This window comes from Mandrillus leucophaeus, unplaced genomic scaffold (genome assembly GCF_000951045.1).
Source record: "Mandrillus leucophaeus isolate KB7577 unplaced genomic scaffold, Mleu.le_1.0 Scaffold442, whole genome shotgun sequence".
In the NCBI taxonomy this organism is placed as follows: Eukaryota; Metazoa; Chordata; class Mammalia; order Primates; family Cercopithecidae; genus Mandrillus; species Mandrillus leucophaeus.
Genome location: NW_012104721.1, coordinates 799,468 through 824,143, shown reverse-complemented (window position 1 = coordinate 824,143; position 24,676 = coordinate 799,468). Strand labels below are relative to the sequence as shown.

The 24,676-nt window shown below is 42.4% G+C and overlaps 1 protein-coding gene across 1 annotated transcript in view; it reads left to right on the top strand.

Moving 5' to 3' along the window:
- The window catches only part of ATG7 (autophagy related 7), a 305,815-nt gene that overhangs the window by 29,472 nt on the left and 251,667 nt on the right, over positions 1-24,676 (top strand). The window contains exons 3-8 of the mRNA XM_011994118.1: positions 2,110-2,279; positions 2,783-2,837; positions 9,956-10,073; positions 12,000-12,077; positions 16,301-16,417; positions 18,368-18,517. Coding sequence (XP_011849508.1) covers positions 2,120-2,279; positions 2,783-2,837; positions 9,956-10,073; positions 12,000-12,077; positions 16,301-16,417; positions 18,368-18,517 — 678 coding nt within the window. The 5' untranslated portion in view covers positions 2,110-2,119. The remainder of the gene's footprint in view (positions 1-2,109; positions 2,280-2,782; positions 2,838-9,955; positions 10,074-11,999; positions 12,078-16,300; positions 16,418-18,367; positions 18,518-24,676) is intronic.

Here is a 24,676-nt window from a genome sequence, read left to right as displayed (position 1 = left end):
TGCATTTGAGGCTTCTCCATAGGTGTTCACCCATGTCACCTGCTCAGCTCTGTGTGTGCTGCTCTTGCACAGCACAGACCGTCCACATGAGGACAGCTGGTTTCACGCGTCCACATTTCTGCCATGAGTATTCCTCTGCTCTTCTTGTTCCTTCTGCCCTCCACCCATCCTCTCCCCCGCCACCTTACCCATCCTTTTCAACATCACTCGGTGCCCATCTTATTCACGGTGTCTTTCCCAAGGCTCTGCCCCACATTCATCCCGTTCTTCTTGATTTGAATACCTTTTATGTAGGAGCACTAGCTTTGTATTTCATTATACAGTTTCTATCAATCCAAAGCTCCTTATCTCTAATGCTAAATCCAACAAGTTTGGAAAACTGAAAGCTTTCTAATAGTCTTGGCACAAAACTCAAGCAAAACCTCCCTGAGTAGATATGAGCTGTTTTTTAAAAATGTATCCCATTTGGCCAGGCACAGGGGCTCATGCCTGTAATCCCAGCACTTTAGGAGACTGGGGCAGAAGGATCATGAGTCCAAGAGCTCAAGACCAGCCTGGGCGACATGACAAGACCTGGTCTCTTCTGAAAATACAGAAAAATCAGCCAGTCATGGTGGCCCATGCCTGTAGTCTCAGCCACTCGGGAGGTTGAGGTGGGAGGATTGCTTGAGCTTAGGAGGCTGAGGTTGCAGTGAGCCGAGATTGTGCTACTGTACTGCAGCCTGGGCAGCAGAGCATGACCCTGCCTGAAAAAAAAAAAAAAAAAGAAAGTATCCCATATGACTGTTCATATGTTCTGCTGCAGAAATATTTGTGTATCTGGTTGTGGGGTAATTGGACAGAATGGAAAGTGAACAGACCTCATCAATTTGCTTTTTGGAGCTGCCACATTTCTTTAGTATTGTCCTTCTCAAACTGGGGTATGTTATCTCTGAGAGTGTGGAGGGATTATAGAAAGTTACAGCATACATATGCATGATTGCCAGGAAGGTCAAATTTATTAGATGATTTGAGGGGGGAAATGAAATAATAAAATATGTATCATGGCACAAAATACAAAATTTCCATGCATTGAAAAGATAAAATATGAGATTTCAAAGAAATTTAGGTACTGTGGGAGGTGGGGAGAAATGTATCCTCATTATCTGCCTCAGCTAGAGGAGTTAAAGCACTGCTCTCATACAGACAGAATTCTGACAGTTTGGGTTGTTGTATTTCTGAGTAGCGGGATGTAAGATTTTGTACTTGCAGAGTTCTCCAGGACCACACAAGATGGCAAAATCTTCTGAGACAGTGTCTGTGTTGAAGAAGGAATAACAGTAGTGCATCATCAGTCAGACTGACTCAAGGAAGAAAGAAGCATAAACATTAAGGCCACAAAGGATTACTTAGAAAAATCACTGTGTCATCGGTGAAACCCCGTCTCTACCAAAAATACAAAAATTAGCTGGGCCTGGTGGCATGCGCCTGTAGTCCCAGCTGCTTGGGAGGCTGAGGCAGGAGAATTGTTTGAACCTGGGAGGCGGAGGTTGTAGTGAGCCGAGATCGCGCCACTGCACTCCAGCCTGGGTTACAGAGCGAGACTCCATCTCAATTAAAAAAAAAAAAAAAAGAAAAATCACTGTCGTGAGGAGAATCGGCTTGACAACACAGGCCAATTAGGATGGTTTTCAAAGTTGTGTCTTAGGTGAAATAAGCCAGTCATAAAAACACAAATACTGCATGATTCCATTTACATGAAGTAGTCAGACCTGTATAGACAGAAAGTAGAATGGTGGGTACAAGGTCCTGGGAGAAAGGAAATGGGGAGTTATTGTTTAAAGAGTATAGAGTTCCAGTTTTGCAAGAGGAAAAAGTTCTGGAGATCTGTTTTACAACATTGTGATTATACTTAATACCACCCAACTGTACACTTCAAAATAATGAAGATGGTAAAGTATATGTTATGTGTTTCTTACCACAATCCAAAAAGAAGTTGTGTCTTAAGGTAGCCTGTAAACATCTCATTACTTTTTGTTTGTTTGAATTAAGCTTTATTACAAGTGTTCTCTCTCATCAGGTTTTGCATGGATATGTTATTTTGCTGTGTTCTGTTTTGTTTTTTAGTAGGCAAGAAATAATGGCAGCAGCTACGGGGGATCCTGGACTCTCTAAACTGCAGTTTGCCCCCTTTAGCAGTGCCTTGGATGTTGGGTTCTGGCATGAGTTGACCCAGAAGAAGCTGAATGAGTATCGGCTAGATGAAGCTCCCAAGGACATTAAGGGTTATTACTACAATGGTAGGTGATTGTAAATTTCATTTTCCATTGTCTTCTGTTATCCTCTCTGTCCTCCAGTATAGTGTCAGCTTTCCTTTAGAAAGAGACAGCCTTGTCTTTTGTAATCAGTGCTCTTCACTAGTTTCTATTTTACTTCCTGACTTTTTGATCTCAGTTCATTTTCATTTATTTTCTCTTGTTGTGGGGAAAAAGAAAGAGAGTAGTGAAACTCAAATTAATCCAAATAATACCCATTACTTAGCATTGCTGGGGGAAGAGATTGGAAATATTTTTTTCCATTGAGTCTTTTTTATATTCTTGGCAAATGTCTCATATTCACAAGAGCTCTGTCACATTCTGCTATTATCTATCCATACATATATTATCTATGTAGCATAGATAATCAGAAATTGGATGGGGCGTCTTGGGCTCAACAAAGAAAAGAAAACTATTCATAAGCATTTTTGTTATGAATGCTGCTATTTCTGACTTGTCATTGAAAATGTGATAATGCTTCTGTCCAGGTGACTCTGCTGGGCTGCCAGCTCGCTTAACATTGGAGTTCAGTGCTTTTGACATGTGAGTATTTATTTGTTCAAAATCTGAAGTAAAGAACACTACTTTTGGCAAGGAATGAGCATGCTTACCTCCCTCATATGTGGACCATAGGAGGACTAGGGAAGCTCCTGGTGAGCAGAGTCAGCCCCCTTGTGATTCTTTTATACCTCCCATAGAGGTGAATGCTAGATGCTTAGGTCTGTCTGGTTCATTTTTCACCACGTATATCAGAGCCAATTAGGTGCCAGATGCCTTCTAGATTGATTGAGACATAGATAATATCCCTCTTGATTTTGATTGTAGTTAATATTTTGTGATCTTTTCTTGATACCTCTCTCGATTCCTTTAGTTGCTTGTCTATGGGCATTGATCAATGAATGTTTATTAGGCTACTTCTGTATACAAGCCACTGTGCAAGGCATTATGGTGCTATGTAAAGGAATATGATAGATATATCCTTGAAGAATTTTTTTTATCTGCTTGGGAGCTATGGGGAGTTGCTGGAGAGAAGAGACACTTTTTTTTTTTTTTTTTTTTGAGACGGGGTCTCACTCTGTCACCCAGGCTGGAATGCAGTGGCACAATCTCAGCCCACTGCAACCTCTGCCTTCTGAGTTCAAGCTATTCTTGTGCCTCAACCCTCCCAAGCAGCTGGGATTACAAGCACGTGCCATCATGCCTGGCTAATTTTTTTTTTTTTTTGGTAGAGACAGTGTTTCACCATATTTGCCAGGCTGATCTCGAACTCCTGACTTCAAGTGATCTGCCTGCCTTGGCCTCTGAAAGTGCTGGGATTACAGGATCGAGCCACCACACCCAGCCAAGAGACACATTTATTGAGCACTTAATTAGGCAGTTTCATAAACATCTGTTCTTTCAGACTTGCCAGGTGTGATTTTTCTCTTTTTCAGATGAGGAAACCATGGGACGAATGGTAAAAATGGCTTGCCCAGGGTCACACCTAGCCAAATTTAGAAAGCAGGGGTGAGAGAAAAAAATGTATTTACAAATGTATTTCTGAAACCCAGTATGAGTAGCTACAGGGATTTTGCTATCTCTACAGGAATAGAGAAACCAGGAGGGGGATACAAATTTAGGAGGAGACAAGTTTGGTTTAGAATATGTTGAGTTTGAGATGACAGTATCTACTAGAAATGTCCAGGAGGAACTGGAGTTGGGGAGAGAGGATCAGACTAGATTTGGGAGACATCCAGGTAGAGGAGAAAGAGAATAAAGATAGTCTCCAACTTATGGTGGTTTAATGACTTTTTGACTTTATGATGGTGAGAAAGCGATACACATTCAGTGGAAATTATACTTTGTGGACCCATACAGCCATTCTGTTTTTTCACTTTCAGTACAGTATTCAATAAATTACCTGAGATATTCAACACTTTATTATGAAACAGTCTTTGTGTTAAGATGATTTTGCCCAGCTGTAGGCTAATGTAAGTGTTCTGGGCACGTTTAAGAGAGGCTAGACTAAGCTATGTCTGGCAGGTTAGGCGTATTAAATAGAGTTTTTATTTATGATTTTTTTTCAATTTATGGTGAGTTTATCAGGACATGGTAAGTCAAGGAGGATCTGTATAGTATAAGAACAAAAGGTGCAAACAGTGAATGGCTCTGATTAGGGAGGCGAAAGATGATACAGATCTAGCGAAGGACACAGGGGTTGTCAGAGGAAAACCAGAAAAGTGTTACAGAAACCGAAGAAGGAAATGCTTTCTGGAGGGAGAGAGAAACTAACAGTGTCAGAAGCACAGGGGTTAATGCGAGGGCTGTTGTGTTTATTGATTAAGTCATTGCGATCCTTGAGAATTCAGTTTGAGAAAGAGGATGGAGCTGAAACCATGATGAGGGCCTTTAAGATTATTGAGAATTGAAAAAAGCTACAGTGGTTTTTCTGCCTTATTGTACCTTAGCAATATCAAGATGGGGAATTTTAGGAAGGTGAAGAAGTCTTTATAAGGTCTTTCTGGCTTTTGAAAGTGGCAATAGTCAAATATTAGGATATTTAAAATAAAGTGTCCCTAGAATTTTTTTTAATCTCAGAAAATCAATACTTTTTTCCCCCCTTTATCTCAATTCAGTTGCAAAATTTGAAAGTATGACGTACATCCACAATGAGGTTAGTATTTGTATCTTTAAAAATGTATGTGTTGGTGTTTCTCGTTCCCTTTGGAGCTTTCTTGCTCCATTGTAAATTCCTTGTGGTTACCTGTCAAAAGAAATAAAATCCTAATAATCTCTGTCTTGTTTCGGCAAACTAACTTATTTTGGAGCCATTAAGATATAACGAGGAAAATATTGGAAATGTACAAGCATTAAGTTGTCTGAAGATGGTACGGGGGAGCATCAGTAGTCTGTTTTGTATAATCTGGAGAGCCTCATATTTATCTCAGACTAACCTCACTCCTATCTTATCCTTCTACTGGACTGCAGTTTTGTTTGTTTTATAATGTTTTAATGATTTTAGTCTTTAGAACAATTAATTAGAAAAACACAGTTCACAGAAGTTAAGTTTGAACTTATTACAAAATGTAAGCATCTTAAACTTCATTAATCTAAAAATTTTGGTTAAAGGAGATAAGAAAATCTGTGATCCTGCAAGCTATAACTTTCACACAAATAGCTCATTTTCACTCATCATATTTTTTCTTTAACCATTGAATACCCTCAGTGTGCGAGGCACTGTGGTAGACAGTGGGAGGTGAGTGGAAATAAGATAGAGTCCCCATTGTGTGAAAATAGCCCTGGATTTGAAGTTTGAAGATTTGGAGTCTATGGCTAATTAACTGTGCTACTTCAATAAGCCCTTTTAGTTTTCTCAGCTTTTGTTTCCTCATCTTTAAAATGGATTCTTGCTTTCTAATGTTCTCTCCAGTTTTAAAAGTCTGTCACTTTCTGAGTCCCTATTAGGATGGCTGGGAAGTTTAGTGAAAATGCTTAGGACATCTCAGAAGGCCTGATTTCTTTATTCCAAATTATTTCCTTTATTATTACCCCATCTTTGTTTTGATTGCTGTGTATCTGCATGGGTTGGTAGAGAAAGTCTTCATGAATTTTTTTATCAAAGAAGGAATATCTACAATGTGCAGATGTGTAGGTGTTAGGAATACAAAGACTTATGAAATATGTTCTCCAGAGCTCCTCTACTATATGAGAGAGAGAAGTAAAAGGCAAATATTTGCATTGTAGTGTGCTCAGTGCTGTAATAAGCATGGAGAGGTAATCATTATTTCCGGAAAACTTATTGATTGCTTCCTCTGTGTCTTGATAATAAAATGTGCTAGGTGCTGGGCATACAGACAGGAATGACATACAGTTGAATAGCTGACAATCCCAGTACTCACTTGCAGATGTCAAGAGTATCTCAGCTTTGCATAGCACTGGATAAATCCCTTCTACTCTGTGCCCCTGGGAGTCTTATGGATCTCTGCAGGCAGCAGCACAAGGATCCTGTTCTCTGAATTGTATTAGATGAATTGTCAGTTGAGTAGTATTTTATCAGGCACCAACTGTCTTAAACTGGAGGATGCTGTCTTGAGTTAGGGTATCCTGCTTAATCAGACACAAAAATCTAAGGGTCCAAACACAAAGGAAGTTCATTTCTTGCTCATAGAATAGCCCAGGGCTGGTCTAGTCTTCTTCCCTGTTGTGGCTCCATTATCCCTGAGGACTTTGCATTTGTGTGCTGATTAAGACAATTGTCACTTTCAGGTAACAACAGATTAATGAGGAAAGACAGCCAAGGTGCAAAAAGGTGGAAGAGACATACCTGGTCTTTTAAAGGCCCTGGAGGGAAGGGAGATGCATCACTCCACTCAGATTCTACTGAGGAGAACTCGTGGCCTTACCTGTCTAGCAAAGAAGACTGGGAAGCATGGAACCCAGCTAAAACGTTATGTGTGCTTTCTATTTCTATTGACAAGGAGGAAAGTAGATTTTGATTGACAATCTCTATACCAATGTGAAGCTGATAAAGAATGTTCCACCGGGTGCGGTGGCTCACGCCTGTAATCCCAGCACTTTGGGAGGCCGAGGTGGGCGGATCACAAGGTCAGGAGATCGAGACCATCCTGGTTAACACAGTGAAACCCCGTCACTACTAAAAATACAAAAAAAAATTAGCCGGGCATGGTGGCGGGCGCCGGCAGTCCCAGCTACTTGGGAGACTGAGGCAGAAGAAAGGCGTGAACCCAGGATGCGGAGCTTTCAGTGAGCTGAGATTGCGCCACTGCACTCCAGCCTGGGCGACAGAGTGAGACTCCGTCTCAAAAAAAAAAAAAGATAGATAAAAAAAGAAAAAAAAAATTTTTCTTTTCTAAACCTCAAGTTGGACCTAATTAGAGAAATAGAAGGCATAATTCTTGCCCTCAAAGAACTGAAAAGGTAGTGAAGGAAGTAGGAGTCTTACGCACACTCATATCTGTGGGGCACAGACTATGTCTTTCTTATTCTCTGCTGTATCACCAGCACCCAACACAGATCTGGGGTGCACTATTTGCTCAATAACTGTCTAATTGAATTACAATCGGTCTAAGCGCATGGCTGTCAAAAGGATATGTGGTGTGGTTCATAGAAAGACACTAGTGGACTGTGTTAGAGGATGTTACAAACAGAAACTCTGCGATCGCTAGGGAAGTCAGGAGACGACAAAGAAGCATGACCCCAAACTGACTGTGGCTTTCTGGGTTCCAAACATTCCCTGTGGGCATGTGAAGCTGTGTGTGAAGTAGATTCCTCCAGGTATGAAGAGCACAGATGCTCTTCCAGAGGATTTATTCCGTTCTGACCACCTGCCTGCCTGTTGGCCAAGTGTAAATAACTGGTGCAACACAGCCCCAGCACTTTCCCGAGTCACCACTGCGAGACTGAATGAAGTGAAGGCCAAGTGTCTAGCTGTGATGTCCCCAAAGCAGGTCCAGTCTTCCGGCCTTTGTGAGATCCATTTTTACTAGGTTAGTATATGCATTATTGCAAGTTCACTGTTGGCCTTAGTATGTGGAGAAAATTTCTAATTCGGATTCTTTTTAGCAGCTATGTTGAGATATAATTCATATACCATAAAATTCACCCTTTTAAACTGTACAATTCAGTGGTTTTTAGTAGATTCATAGAGTTGTGCAACCATCACGACTAATTCCAGAACATTTGCATCTCCCAGAAAAGACACCCTTAGCAGTTACTCCCCATCCCCGCTCCTGCATAGTCACCAGCCCTAGCCAACCATAACTTTACTTTCTGTCTCTGAGGATTTGCCTATTCTGCATATTTCATGTAAGTGGAACCATAAGAAACTAAACTAGTAAGGGTCAGAACCAAGATTTGAACTAAATTCTCTTATCTCCAAGTTTCAGGCTCCTTCTCTCTCATTATCACTTTTTAAATTCATTTTCCTGCCACCTCTCATGGTAGAACTTTAGTCATGAAAGATGCCTCTCTGAAGCTCCCGATTGTCCTGGCTAATTAACTTGCATAAATGCTGATGCTACTAGGAGCCTAGCCATCTTGCAGTTGCTTGAGCTCTTGGTATGTAGTTTTCTCCTTTCACAGAGTGAGGCTTTGGTATGGCTCTTACACACCTGGGAAGTTTGGGAAGAAGGGCACCTTCCTCCTCTGTACTTGTGTCCAAATTAGATCATAGCGTGCTTGCTTCTGTTTCCACATCCTGTTTCAGCAGTAATTTCATAAAGCCAAGTCTGAATGTAGAAGGCCTAGTTTACCAACTGCTCTGCTTTCTTTGCCTTTCCTCTGGGCTTAATCTTTTCCCTTTGTGATTTCTGTCTCTTCAAGACCAGCTTAGATGTCCTCATCTCACCTGGATGAAAAATATTCTTTTATTGGAGGAGCATGGTGACACACAACTTGTGATTTGCTGACTCATAGCTTCCAAGAGAAGGCTGTGGCCATTGAAAGCTAGCTTTCCCTGAGGACTTGTTGTTTGAGCCTGATAGATGGCATTTGACAGAGCCATGTCATTAATTGTACCCCTTCATACCTGTTCTAGGTTTAGATTTCTACTTCAGCCCCATAAACCCAATTTTACATGGACTCTAAATGAAAAGACACAGGTTCTTTTAAACTATGCAGCTATCATCAGTGCAGTCAGTAAAAAGGCATTCTGTCTGCATTAACTGTGACAATAGTAGGCTACTAATGAAATGAATATTTTCATTTAACATTTGTAAACTCTGAAATGCAAGTTAATCATTTCAGAGAAGAGACCAGATTTGTCCACATGTGAATTCATATTCAGAATCAACTCCTCTTCTCTTCTCCTGACTTTGCTTACTCTGAGGACTGTGAGGCCTTTGGGGGCAATGTAGAGTGTGTGAACCTGGTGGCATGACAGATTGATAGGTAGCCCAGGTGTGAGACATTTTGTCTGTGAGACTCAGACAACCATCAGGGGCTTGCCCAGCAGCAGTTTTGTGCAGAGCCCTGTTTGGGGCAGGCTAGGTTGTGGGACAGTTAGGAGAACACGTACTTTCTATCCTCAGGGAGCTTACTGTCCTCCAGCTGGGAGGGTATGACTGTAGTTCTTGAAAATGCTCAAAAATATTACGCTGAGTTTTATGTGCCAACTCTTAGCAGAGAAAGTGGAGATAGCTTTCCAGAAGACGAGAGATTAGAGCAGGACCTTGAAGCCTGGGAGGGTCTGAGAGGTGGCGTAGGCACAGCACAGTACCTTGGGCTCAGCTAGTTCTGGTTTTAGATTCAAGCTCTGCCTATTATGTGACCTTAGGCAAGTTGCTTAAACCTTTAAATGGGGAAAAGAGCCGTTATAAGAATTCAAACTGTGCACAGTTCCTGGCTCAACAAACAATATTTCCCTCAGGTTAAAGATGGAAAGAAGAAAAAAAAGGAAATGAACTTCTCTTTGGGGGACAGTGGAAGAACAGCATCCTGATAGGTTAGAGTACAGGGAATATATGGGTTTTCCCTGTACAGTTGCTTGTTTTTTAGTTCTTGAGTGATGATATTCATCTTTTCCAAGAAAACGTACAGTTAATCTTCTGTTTGCCCTACAGAGCAACACCCTTTTTCTCCCACTACAGTGGTGGTTGACTTGTCTCTCTCTGGCTCTCTGAGTCCCAGCTGTGCCTAGCTAACCATGTTTCTCTTGTATCTAGGAGTGCTCCCACCCCAGCCCGTTGCTGCCCAGCTGTTGGAACACTGTATAACACCAACACACTCGAGTCTTTCAAGACTGCAGATAAGAAGCTCCTTTTGGAACAAGCAGCAAATGAGGTTAGCTGGGAAAACGTGATGTATGTGTCATATTTCCTGTGGTCCTGGCAGGTGCAGTGTTTGTGATCAGGCACATGGGTCTGCTGCAGAAACTGGCATATGATAGGAACTTGAAGACACTTGTGGGCTTGGGCGTATTTCCCAAGAGAGAATACTCCAGCTGTCTCCTTCTGTATTGGCAGGAAGGTCAGGGAGAGGACATCCAGGCTCTCACCTGGGATAGGCTGGAAATAACATGGCAGGGCAGAGGTTAAGTCATCAGTTTGCTGCTCATCTCCAGCCAGCATTTGGAAGCAGCCAGACCTCGGAGAGTTGTGTTCCTGTGGCTGAATGCCTCTGGGCACTCTGTTTATTGTGCCTTGGAGAGGCTTGTCAATCCTGTGCACCATGCGGTAGAGGAGATTATCACGTAGTCTCTCCAGTGTCTTCACTTATCTAATCTACTGCATCTGATTTTCAAGGCCTCTGTGGCCTGGCCCTGTTTTTCTCTTGTCCTTTCTAAGCTCTCACTCTTGCCCTTGCATTCTCTGAGTCTGTCATAGCAAATCACATGTAATTCCCTCCACCTACTTTCTGTTCTGTCCTCTCTCCTTGGGAACACAATATCTTCTCTGCCTGGAATGTCTTTCCTTTGCTTCTTTACATTGGAGTTAGTGAGAGGAATTAAAATGGGAGGCGGGGGCAGTTCATCCCAGTCCTGTCTAACTGCTTTAATCAAGGAGTCTTTATACCAGTCTTGATTACAACATGAATCTTGTTGGTGTGGGTGCAGTGGTCAGGTCCTGAGGCAGGCTTCGCTCACATCCCTTGGGATGGATGCAGCTGTGACTCAGGAGAGGATGGTCGTTTTTCTTGACCTGTGGCTTGGCTGCTCCTGGGCCTCCTGCTTTGGCTGCACATTTAAAAGGGAGTCTCCAAAGAGTTGGGTCAGGCCTTCATCATCTTGGAAAAAAGCAGGTTCCCCACCCCCACAGGAATATCTCACCCCTCAACTGGGGCCCAGAATTCTCCTGGCAGCTCCTGCCCCATGCTCCCTCGGCTTACCAGAAATTGGGAGCCTCTCTTCAGTGGTCCAGCTCCTCCAAGGCCAGTATGTCAGTAGCAGGAACTTACCTCTGCTTACTTATTTCCCTCTTCCACCCATACTTAGGGAGTGATTCTTATTAGTGCAACTGTTTGGTCTTGCTTAGTAACACCAAGTTTAGCTACGAATCTTAGCTACAAAAACATCTTGTGATCCACAGCTGCTGACCAGCACCAGCGTTTGCTCCTAGTTTCAGTACTTGCTGAGTATACATAAATATGAAGTTTGCTCTTCTTTCTTCATCTCTCAGGGCAAGATAATCTCAAACAAGGCTTCAAGAAACCCCTATGTGTATTTTACAGTACTTCCTTTGAGAGCCCCTCCCAGGCTCTTCACCCTCCCAGTTCCCCAGCTGAGTCTGCAGAGAATTCCTCCCATAAATTCTACCCACTTCTGTGACAGCAAATCCTACAAGCGGTGAAGTTATACGTTTATGCCGGTCTCTCTCTCTAGACTGCGAGTGTCTTGAGGGTAGGGACTGACCGTGTCTTTTATTTCTGTAACCCTGATGTGCCTGGTATATAGTAGACAATAAATAAATATTTGCTGAAGGAGATTGTGAAGACATGAAAATGGCCTGGTTGCCTCCTCTGTGCTGAGATCTGCTGAGAGGAGGCGCCTGGGCTCCCTCACTTGGCTTAGATGTTGAAGGGAGTGTGGCTGGGAGAGAGGCAGTGTGAAGTGGGCAGAGTGAGGTAACAACCCACTTCATTGTATGGGATAAGTGGTGCTGGGCCTGCAGGAAAGAAGAACCTGGTGCTTTTCAGCTCCACACTTCGCCTGGGAGTGAGAAGCTCAGAGATGCCTGGTAACCTGCCTTGACGCTTTTCTTCTTTTGGCAGATATGGGAATCCATAAAATCAGGCGCTGCTCTTGAAAATCCTGTACTCCTCAACAAGTTCCTCCTCTTGACATTTGCAGTAAGTAAATGGGCTCTCGGTTGCACCGAGGCTGGTGAGATCCCCTGGCTCAGCCCAGTGTACCCGCAGAACAGTGTGCTCTTCTCTCTGAAGCTACTACCTTCTGTTATTTGAATAATAGCTGTTAACGAAATGCTCATTTCATTAGTGGCCAGATAGTGCTGGCACCTATTACCGATGCTAACTTAATTCACCCCTATGGATCATACTGGCAGTAATTGCATAGTTTATATAAAACAGGGCATCATACAGTCAGGTTCAGGGAATGTTGTTTCATTGTTGCTAACGCCTTTGTTAAATACCGTCCTACAGAGGTCCATTGAAATAAAGGGAAGGGGCTTCTGGATTAGAGGAGATCACACTGCATAGCTTGACCACAAAATTGCTTGTTGATTTTTCGTTTTTTGTTTTTTTAAAGTCAGAAAAATGTTTTCTGTAAGCGAAATCTAATTAAAATGAACATTGAGGGTAGCCTTGAAAAGGAAATCGTATTAGGGTAACATGTGCTACCCAGTGAAGAAGGGGTAGAATGTAGATGGAAGGACCTGGCCTTGGTGAGGGAAAAGTAGGGAAAAGGTAAGAGTTGGTTATAGAGATACCAGCTGTGCAAACACACAGATACCAGCTATACACACATGCAAGTGCACACACACAGCACACAGATATGTATATATATATCTGTGTATATAAAACTAGTTTATATCCTTTATTATTATATTGACTATATAACATTCTGTCAAATGTATGTTCCATAGATTCCTGTTATATATTCAGGTGGTTTCTAATATTCACTATTATTAAAAATGCTAGTCTGCGCACAGTGGCTCATGCTTGTAATACCAGCACTTTGGGAGGCTGAGGCAGGTGGATCACTTGAGGCCAAGAGTTTGAGACCAGCCTGGGCAACACCTTGTCACTACAAAAAATACAAAAATTAGCCAGGTGTGGTGGCACCTGCCTGTGGTTCCAGCTACTGGGGAGCTGAGGTGGGAGGATCATCTGAGCCTGAGAGATTGAGGCTGCAGCGAGCCATGATTGCACCACTGCACTCCAGCCTGGAAAACAGAGTGAGACCCTGTCTCAAACAAAAAAAATACTGTGGCATATTGAAAAATATATAATATTAGCCATATTGGTCTTTTTTCCTGCTCATTTTACTTCTTTAAAATAAGTTCTTTGGAGCGGGCGTATAAACACTGTAATGTTGCTGTGGATTAAGTATGCTGTTTCACCACAGTGTCATCAGCTTTGGATATTAATCCTCTTTCCTACTTTTTATTTTTTGCCAAGTTCTTCCCCGACCTCCCACCATTCCTCCTGGATTCCTAGATGTAGGGGAGGCCTCTGATTTATTGCCCAAGGCAAAAGAGGGTATGATAGCAATCAAACAAGGCCAGTGTGTGGCTATCTACAAGGAACACATTTTCTAACAGTTACAATACTTTCTATGTAATAGTGGGGGAGAGAGAAAAATGTTTAAATTTTTTTAAATTTTTTGAAAATAGGGATAGATTTTGAAATACCCCTTTTTTTTTTTTTTTTTTTTTTTTTTTTTTTTTGAGACGGAATCTCACTCTGTCTCCCAGGCTGGAGTGCAGTGGTGCGATCTCAGCTTACTGCAAGCTCCGCCTCCCGGGTTCACCCCATTCTCCTGCCTCAGCCTCTCGAGTAGCTGGGACTACAGGCCCACGCCACCACACCCGGCTAATTTTTTATATTTTTAGTAGAGACAGGGTTTCACCGTGTTAGCCAGGATGGTCTTGATCTCCTGACCTTGTGATCCGCCTGCCTCGGCCTCCCAAAGTGCTGGGATTACAGGCATGAGCCACCACGCCTGGCCTGTAGGTTCTTTACTGGGGTAAATTGTAAGTATTGCTAGTTAAAGATTTCTAGTTACTTGAACGTCAGCACGCTTTCTTTACCAAGAATTCTCATTAGTAGAACATGCTGACAGTTTGCATTTAATGAGAAAAATAACATTAGCTCTTACTTAAAGTTTTAAGGTTTGCTAGAGTCAGTATGTGTGTTGGTCTTGTTGCCTTGTTTACTGAGCATTATTAGCCTGGCTTAAAACAAAATTGTAAGTATCTATTTTTTAAAATCTTCAGACACTAAGGACTTTATGTTTAATTTAATGGAGGTCCTTTGTATCCTGAAAAGAATCCTAAGAAATGCAAGCCTTTTGGCTTTTGAAGATGACCTGATAAAGTTTCTTAGAATTTGTGAGGTCCGGCTGGGTGCGGTGGCTCATGCCTGTAATCCTAGCACTTTGGGAGGCCAAGGTGGGCAGATTGCCTGAGCTCAGGAGTTCTAGACCAGCCTGGGCAACATAGTGAAACCCCGTATCTACTAAAATTAAAAAAAAATTAGCTGGGTGTGGCGGCCAGCTAGTCGAGAGGCTGAGGCAAGAGAATTGCTTGAACCCGGGAGGTGGAGGTTGCAGTGAGCCGAGATCGTGCAACTGCACTCCAGCCTGTGTGACAGAGCAAGACTCCATCTCCAAAAAAAAAAAAAAAAAAGAATTTGTGAGGTTCTTCATCTTGAATTGTTTAACCTTTTACTAAAGATCAGTTATGACAAATCATTTAAGTACAAAGAAGAGAAAATAATCTCTGGAGGTGTTTTTGCTTTACTTCTGCTGTTTTTAGGACTCATAGGACTAGACAGTTCATTAATTTCAGTTTTGCAGTTCATTTTGCCATTGTGAAGAGGGAATTTGTTCTTAGTTGATCAGTGAATAGCAGAATTAGAGACCGCAGAATTAGAGAATTATAATGGTAGTTATAAAGTCTAATAACTACCATTATTAGACTTTCTCATCTGTACACATGTTTACATATACATTTACATTTTAAAAGTCATCTAGTATGATTTCATTTATATGAAAAGTCCACACTAGGCAAATCCATAGAGACAGAAAATAGATTAGTGGTTGCCAGGGGATGAGAGGAGGGGGAATGGGGAGTCTCTGCTAATATGTATGAGATTTCTTTTTGATGTGATGAAAATATTCTGGATGATACAACCATATCACTATACTAAAAAGAAACTACTAAATTATATACTTTAACATGGTGGATTTTATGGCATGTGAATTATATCTCAATAAAAAGTCATTTAACAACCATCCAATTTTAATTGTTAGCAAGATTCAAGAAGAAATATTAATTAGTCACATAAACTGCATTCATATTCAGTGGTCACAGGCTTGTAGGCAAGCTGCCAAATACCCACATATGTCTGGAATACTACCATGAATTTAATTAAGGCCCCAAAAGCTGTAGGAATTCTGAAGCAAGAGCCATTAGCATGAGTGGGAACAGAGTCAAAGACAGCCTCACAAATCCTTTCCCCTGGGTCACCTACCCTGGTGGGGGATGGGTCAGATACACCCGTGAGGATGTAACCTCTTCTATTCACCCATGCGGCTTACTACTTAGAGCCTCTCCGTGGCTGTAATCATGCACTCACTTTATCTCTGCTCCGTCCACAAAGTGAGCTGCCTGATGTCTGGGACTGGGGTTTATTGTCATCTTATTGTCAGTGTCTTATGTTTTGCCTTATACATACCAAGGGCTTGATAGTTGTTGACTTAAATCCACTAAGGCATTTCCAAAAGCAATATTGTATTATTTCAGGCATGCATAGGTATGTGAATAGCACAGCTTCCTTAATAACATGCACTTTTTTTGATTGTGAAGAGAATGGTAACTATTTGGAAGTTGTGCTTCTGTAGATAGTACATTGAGTATGTATGGTCAATGGAAAAAAGCTTAAGTTTTGGAAGCAGAGTTCTGATCTCTTCTCTGCCCTTTGCCATCTTTTTTATTATTGTTCAGGTTTTTTACCCCTTTGTAAGATTCAGTTTTCTGTTTATAAAATGGGATAATAATAATTACCTCCCAGGAGGATTTTGTAGGTTAAAGGATGATGATGATAATAACAATTACATATTGCACATTTTCTGTTAGCAAGTGGCCAAAAAAGTATATTGTGTTTGTCATCATTTTATTAGTGGTGGTATATGAGACTATTTTGGGAATTAAAAAGTCCTTTATTTGATCATGAGTTCTGCTGGGGATGAGGATATTTGACAAGCTGGACATACTTGGTTTGCATCAGCTTTGCTATCTTAATTGGCCTTGTGAAGCCACATTAATAGATGCGTTTCATCTTAACCTAATGGTGCTATTCTAATAACCTATTTATATTTTTTATTCTAGGATCTAAAGAAGTACCACTTCTACTATTGGTTTTGCTATCCTGCCCTCTGCCTTCCAGAGAGTTTACCTCTCATTCAGGGGCCAGTGGGTTTGGATCAAAGGTTTTCACTAAAACAGGTATCAACAAATAACCAAAATGCACAAAAAATTGGGTTGAATGTTCAAGAGTAGTTATCTAGTGCTTTCCAAAGACAAACAGGTACTTCTCTGGATGAAGAGGTGGTGACTGAAATCCTCCAAAGGTGGTACTAGGAGCAGACTTATTTAGAAAATGTTTGTAAAGTCATTTTTTTGTATATATATTTATATATATTTTGAGACTGGGTCTCACCCCCGTTACACAGGCTGGAGTTCAGTGGCACGATCATAGCTCACTGTAGCTTCAACTTTTCAGGCTCAGGTGATTCTCTCATCTCAGCCTCCTCAGCACCTGGGACTATAGGCATCCCACCACACCTGGCTAATGTTTGTCTTTTAACAGATATGGGGTTTTGCCATGTTGGCCAGGCTGGTCTTCAACTCCTGGGCTCAAGCAATCTACCTACCTCAACCTCCCAAAGTGCTGGAATTACAGGCATGAGCCACCCTGCCTGGTCTATAAAGTCATTTTGAAGATGTAGTGAACAGTAATTTTCCAGGTTTTCAGTGGTATTTGGTGAAATGCTAAGCCAGTAAGGGGAAATTATAGGAATATTTTGAAACACCGAAAGAATTTACCAAAATGTGGTCTTCATTTTCAATGTGGGGAAACATAAGGCAGTATACTCTGGGAACAAGTCTTTGAAACAAAACAGAAGGCATTCTCCGACCCTAGTACCAAGTTGCAAAGCTTTTCTACCTGGAGCGGTACATGCAGAGTTAGTCAGTGACATTTGGGATAGATAATAAGGTCATTAGAGATGGTTCCCAGAACAGCAGTTAAAATAATCAGGCTGGTAAAACAGAGACCCTAAACTAGAGAATTCTGATTGTTGTTAAAGCAAAGATTATGTGTCAAGATGATTTGAATTCATGAAACACATCAATCACTAAAGCCCTGGATACTGAAACCATCATTCAGGGAGCTTTCTTGGAGCTGTTCAGGGAGCAGCCATTATTGATTAAATTTTTTTTTTTTTTTATTTCGTACAAATCCAAGGTTGTGGTTTTGTGGAACTAATTTCCCAAGAAGAAATATAAGTGGGGAAAAAGGATTTTGGATGAGGATTGACTGCTGGCAGGTATGGGGTTTCTTTTATTGAGGACAAAAATGTTCTATAATTATTATTTCTGTGGTGGTTGCATAACCCTGTGAACATACTAAAAAAACAACACATTGCATTATGTACTTTAAATGGATGAATTGGGTCAGGCACGGTGGCTCACACCTCTAATGTAATTCCAGCACTTTGGAATGCAGAGGTGAGCAAATCACTTGAGTTCAGGAGTTCAAGACCAGCCTAAGCAATATGGTGAAACTCCTTCTCTATAAAAAATACAAAAAAGTTAGCCGGGCATGGTGGTATGTGCCCATAGTCCCAGCTACTCAGGAGGCTGAGATAGGAGGATTGATTGAGCTCAGGAGGTTGAGGCTGCAGTGAGCTGTAATTGCCTGGGTGACAGAGCAAGAAAGGCAGCTTGGAGCCAGAAGGAAGACACCTGTCTCAAAAAGTAATAAATGGGTGAATTGTATGGTATGTTAGTCATGTCTCAGTAAACCTGTTGAAGATTATGGAAAGGTTCAGGGTAAAATTCATCGGGGTAGATTCGTGTTGGATTATCATAGGAGAGAAAGAATGTTTGGTTACCTCTCTAAAACTCTGATTGACAGCTTAGGGAACCACCATGTTGTACCATAAAATGTCCCTTTGTGCTCCTAAGACACACACCACCATGCACCTGGAAAGCGTTATATAAAAGCTAAGTGGTATTATTTGGAGGCACTTCTATGTTCGTTTGCTGTAAGAGGAGTGTGATCAGTCATTTCCAGTCTTCTGGTTTTAAGGTACCTTTTATTTTGATTTAGTTTTTAGCTCAGAACTAGATATGTACTTTTCTAGAGAATCATGATGTGTTTTCTGTTTTCAGATTGAAGCATTAGAGTGTGCATATGATAATCTTTGTCAAACAGAAGGAGTCACAGCTCTTCCTTACTTCTTAATCAAGTATGATGAGAACACGGTGCTGGTTTCCTTGCTTAAACACTACAGTGATTTCTTCCAAGGTCAAAGGATGAAGGTCAGATAAACTTTGAGTATCATTTTATTATATAGTTTTTTTAAAAATCTGAAGTTCATGTTACAAGAGACCACTGCAAAAGTCAAACTTGTTTAGATTTCCTTAGCTTTCAAAGGATGTTAAGAACATTTCCTTATCTCTACCCTCTCCCACCCCTGCAGTTATCGAATCAGCTCCTCCAGGTTTTTCTAGCTCTACTACAGCTCAGAGTAATTTTGATACCTTACTCTTTTTTTTGTTTGTTTGTTTGAGACGGAGTCTCGCACTGTCGCCCGGGCTGGAGCACAGTGGCGCAAACTTGGCTCACTGCAACCTCCGTCTCCCAGGTTCAAGCAATTCTCCTGGTCAACCTCCCGAGTAGCTGGGACTATAGGTGCCCGCCACCACACCCGGCTAATTTTTTGTATTTTCAGTAGAGATGAGGTTTCACTATGTTGGCCAGGCTGGTCTTGAATGCGTGACCCACCTCAGCCTCCCAAAGTGCTGGGATTATAGGCATGAGCCACTGCGCCCAGCCAATACCTTACTCTCTATTAGTGCTAAAGTTATTTCCTTTTTCCCTCCTGATGTATTTTACCCTTATGTTTTAATTTTTATTCCCAGAACTACCTGTAGTTCAGGCCCCTCATATCACACTCCTGGACACTTAGAATCTTGTTTCCATCTTGCGCAACAGAACTATAGAAGAATCTCCCTTGAACTACCCACATGTAGTATATCATTCATTGACCAAGAGCCTAATAGTGTCTTCCTTCTGGCTCCAAGCTGCCTTTCCTACCTTATCTTCTACTATTTTCCTTATAAAGCATTGCTCCAGCTAATCTTATCTATTTTTCTCCAGAATCTCCATCCCCTTCCCATCAGATACACCTAAAACTTTTTTTGTATCTTTCTTTTTCTCATGTTGTATCATCTTCCTAAAACATATTCTACTTATGAAAACCCTAAGAAATTCTCTCTGTCCTTATTGAAATTCTATCTTCACTGTGAAGCATTTTCATGGTGTGGCCATATATGATCTATCCGTATCTGTAGTCATTGCATTTATTCCCTGATCCTCATTTGCAGGTCCAGTACCTTGTACAAATTTCTTTTTGTGCCATATTAGACTGTAAGCTCCAAGAGGGCAGGGCCCAAGTCTTATGAATTTGTCTCCGTATAGTGTCTAGTACTTGTCTGAGGCCCTCAATAAAATTCTTTTGAATGAATGAAAGAGTACTGTAAGTGTCTTTTAGAAGTGATCAGATATATAGGAAGTTGTCTTAGCTATACAGGAGACTATGAATTAAAAATAACAAAGATTTATGAGTGTTAGGAAGTTCTGAAATCAAATAGAATCATCTCCATAGCCATGTGAATATATCAGAGCTGAAAAAAGGGAAGCCTTTAACTGATGGTCTGGTTATTCTTTAGCCTGAACTTAGGATGACTTTTTTTTTTTAAAGCACATTTTAAAATCAACTACATTTACATTTTATTTTTCAGAGGAAGCCCTTTTTTTTTTTTTCCTTGTATTTTTAGTAGAGATGGGGTTTCACCGTGTTAGCCAGGATGGTCTCTATCTCCTGGCTTTGTGATCCGCCCACCTTGGCCTCCCAAAGTGCTGGGATTACAGACGTGAGCTACCGCGCCTGGCCCAGAGGAAGCTTTTTAAATTGAGGACTGAAGATTGAATTTTTATTAAAATTCTTTCCCCCAGGTGATTTCACAGAACCACAGCTAAATTAGTATAGCAGTAAGACCATTAATAGCTTAAAGTCCCATCTAGTGTGAAGTCCTGTTGTCATAGCAGGCAGGATTAAATGGCCTGTGTTTGGAAGTGACTGTAGGTCAGGTTATATGTGGTAAATAAGTGGTCCTCCCCAAAGTACAGCTCTACCAAAATAACAGTTTGAACAATGCTTTAAAATTAATTTAAAAGGGACTTCCACATACTTGCTCTTTCTATAATAACTCTGTGGAACAAGTGTTAGTTACTAACTGTGGTTAGTTAATTAGTATCTGCATTTTCTGTTTGAGACTCAAAGTCACACGACCACATTGTCTGATTACGAAGCCTATGCCCTTTCTTTTTGTTGTTGTTGTTGTTGAGGCAGAGTCTTGCTCTGTCACCCAGGCTGGAGTGCAGTGGCACGATCTCGGCTCACTGCAACCTCCGCTTCCCAGCTTCAAGCGATTCTCCTGCCTCAGCCTCCCAAGCAGCTGGGACTACAGGTGTGCACCATCATGCCCAGCTAATTTTTGTATTTTTAGTAGTGATGGGGTTTCACCATATTGGCCGGGCTAGTCTCAAACTCCTGACCTCGTGATCCACCCGCCTTGGCCTCCCAAAGTGTTGGGATTACAGGCGTGAGCCACTGTGCCCGGCCACAAGCCGATGCCCTTTATACCATTCCCTTGACCTTTGGGAAACTGCATAACTTTTCTTTGTATTAGTTTATCTGTTAAATGGTGGTATTGCCACCTCCTTTTGTGAGGATTAAACATGATAATGTGAATAAAATGCCGAGCACATGGTAGATGCTCAATGTTTCCACTTCCTTTATGTTTCAACAGCAGCATATTTTGAAAGACAGCAGATCTCTGGGGTCTCCTCTGAAGTGCTCTGGGGGATTCACCAGTGCCCTGTCCCTGAGTCTAACTGCCTGTCTGCTTGTCGGGTTCAGGCACATTGTCCTTCACTTGGTTACAGTTATATCTCAGGAAAGCCTGGAATTACTCAGCACATGTGATGAACACCTCCTTATGGGCCAGAAATTTTGAGATACAGTTGTACTTGTTCTCACACAACCCAAAGTCTTCTAGAGGAGAGGAGACATTGACCTGTGGAAAGTTCAGTAGAAATTCAAGTAATGGAAGATAAGTTCAAAATATTGATACACGTGGTACTTTGGTTGGTCGTCTATGCCTTATCTTATTCTAGAAAAGATCACCAGAAGCCTTAGAGCGTTTTGGCCTCATGGGAGTTTTATAGCCTTCATGCCGCCCTTCCTACCTGTGGCCCTGAATGTTCCTGTCTCTCCTCCGCACTGCTGTCCAAGTGTATTTTCTTTTTTTTTTTTTTGAGACAGAGTCTCGCTCTGTCGCCCAGGCTGGAGTGCAGTGGCCGGATCTCAGCTCACTGCAAGCTCCGCCTCCCGGGTTTACGCCATTCTCCTGCCTCAGCCTCCGGAGTAGCTGGTACTACAAGCGCCCGCCACCTCGCCCAGCTAGTTTTTTGTATTTTTTAGTAGAAACGGGGTTTCACCGTGTTAGCTAGGATGATCTCGATCTCCTGACCTCGTGATCCGCCCGTCTCGGCCTCCCAAAGTGCTGGGATTACAGGCTTGAGCCACCGCGCCTGGCCCAAGTGCATTTTCTAACGTGTAAATTTGATCATATAACTCTTCTACTTAAAACCCTTCTAAGGTTCCTGTTGACTTCAGGATAACGTTGAAACTACTTAGCTTGGCATTTGAGGTCTGTTCCGTTCTGGTTCCTGTCCATCACTAGCCTCATTTTATATTTCCCAAGATACATCCTGTGCTCTGGCTACCCCTGTGTCCTCCAAATGCCACATGCTTTCCCCCCATCTCTCTGCCTTCGGATATCTCTCTGTCTCCCTTCTGTCACCTGGCAGCTGCCTCACCTACCCTTCTGATTCATCATCCCAGGATGCACTGGCTGGCTGATTGCACCATTTCATGTCTCTCTTCTGTGTTCTGGTAGCAGCCTCCCTGCTAGCACTGACTGGTCTCCAAAGTAATTGTTGATTCACTTTTCTGCCTGCCCCATATCCCCAGCCTGTCAGCAACTTTAGCACTGAATCTTGTTTGTCCCCACTGTGCATCCTCAACATTTAGTGCAATGCTGGACACTTAAGAGACACATGATGCGAGAATGCTGAGAGGAGAGAGACAGAATTGTGAACTGGTATGAAAATTAAAGAAGGCTTTTGCCGGAGGCAGGGTCGAACCCTAGAGAAATAATTTCTAGACATCATTTTCAGTGGTTCTTGCTTTTATTGCATTAACCTCATTCACTCTCTTTAGCATAATGCCAGTTTCCCTTTGAGCCATGACATTTCCTTGAAGGTTTTCACCCTCTTTTTTCAAAAATAGGCATTCTTTTCAGTATGAATTCCTGCACTTGTGCTCTGGCTTCATGTTTTACTCAATTCTGCCCCCTCCTCCTCCCACCAGCACTTTGTTCCCTAAAAAGTCACTGCTTCTCTTTGAGCCCTGTGTCCTCATGTGTAGGATGGAGAAATATTGGAATCCCTCTGAGTTTCTGTCTTCCACCTGTTTCTCTTCTGGGTTATCTCATTGTGCCTGCAACGCCAGAAACCATTTCCTCCCAAGTAATTCAGTTTCTCCCACTAGCCTGAACCTCCCTCTGGACCCCGGACCACATTATCCAGCTGCCTGCTTGCCTCCTTCTGTACCGTATAATCTTTGTCCCAAGGCTGGTCCTGGCTGGGCGCGGTGGCTCAAGCCTGTAATCCCAGCACTTTGGGAGGCCGAGACGGGCGGATCACGAGGTCAGGAGATCGAGACCATCCTGTCTAACACGGTGAAACCCCGTCTCTACTAAAAATACAAAAAACTAGCCGGGCGTAGTGGCGGGCGCCTGTAGTCCCAGCTACTCGAGAGGCTGAGGCAGGAGAATGGCGAGAACCCGGGAGGCGGAGCTTGCAGTGAGCCGAGATCGCGCCACCGCACTCCAGCCTGGGTGACTGAGCAAGACTCCGTCTCAAAAAAAAAAAAAAGGCTGGGCCTTTTCTGGCTTCACTGGCTCAGAATGATGCTGCCTCTATCCAGTCACACGAGCCAGAAATCTGGTCATCCTACCGGACAGCTGTCTTCCCCCTACCACCCCTGTGTCTTGTGGATTTCATGTCTTGAATGTCTCTCAGCCTGCCACCTTGCATTTCTTCTGCCACCACCTCAATCTCTGCTATACTGCAGTAGCTTCCTAACAAGCCTCCTTGTATCTACTCTGGGCCTCTCCAGTTCATTCCCACATCATCCCCACAGTTTTCTCTAGAAAAGCAGATCTGATCATGTCCCTATCATAATGAAACACCTGAATGTCTTCTTCCCTGTGCTCTAAGAATAGGGGCTAAATTCTTTCATATGGCCTACAAGAGTCTGTGTGGCCTGGTCCCTGTGGGCATCCAGCCCCAAGTCATTCCACGTTCCCTGCCACAGGGCTTTTGCATGCACCTTTTGCCTGGAACTCTCTTCTCTCTCCTTTCTCCACTTCTACCTTTCCCTCCCCCGACCTCCCCTTTGCTCTGTTAAGTGCCCACTCTTTCAAGGAAACCCTTCCCTGACCTCTATAAAAAGGTGTATTCCTTCTGTTGCAAGCTCTCATATCACTGTGTATCCCTTCTTTTTTCTTCTTTTCTTTTCTTTCTTTCTTTTTTTTTGAGATGGAGTTTCATTCTTTGTTGCCCAGGCTGGAGTGCAACGATCTTGGCTCACTGCAACCACCGCCTCCAGGGTCCAAGTGATTCTCCTGCCTCAGCCTCCGGAGTAACTGGGATTACAGGCATATGCCACCACACCTGGCTCATTGTTTTATTTTTAGTAGAGACGGGGTTTCGCCATGATGGCCAGGCCAGTCTCAACTCCTGACCTCAGGTGATCCACCCACCTCAGCCTCCCAAAGTGCTGGGATTACAGGCATGAGCCACCACACCTGGTCCATAATTTTACGTTTTCTTGAGTGATCTTTGATTAATATATTTTTCTCCCATTTAAATGTAAGCTCCACCAGGACAGGTACCCTATCTTTGATTTCCCACCATTGTGTCTGCATCCCATAGCAGAATGCCTGGTGTGTAAAATGCAATGGAAGGATGAATTCATGCATAAATGAGTTGTGAAGACTGGAGATTGCTCATGAGAAGCACCTGGTCAGTGTCTGGCACACAGTAGGCCTTCAGTGAGTAGAGAGTAGCTCTTAGTATTAGTTCATTGTAGGTGTTCTCTTGGATGTGAGCATTCTATTGTCTGGTTAAGGCCATGTGGTTTACAAAGGCTTTCCCAAATTGTCTGCACACCTCAATTTATGTCTAATGAGTTACACACATGGTTACTGGAGTGACAGGAGACAGAATACAGGGGAGGTATATGATCTGCGTGGCTGATTCAGAGCAGGGGTTCTTAATTTGCA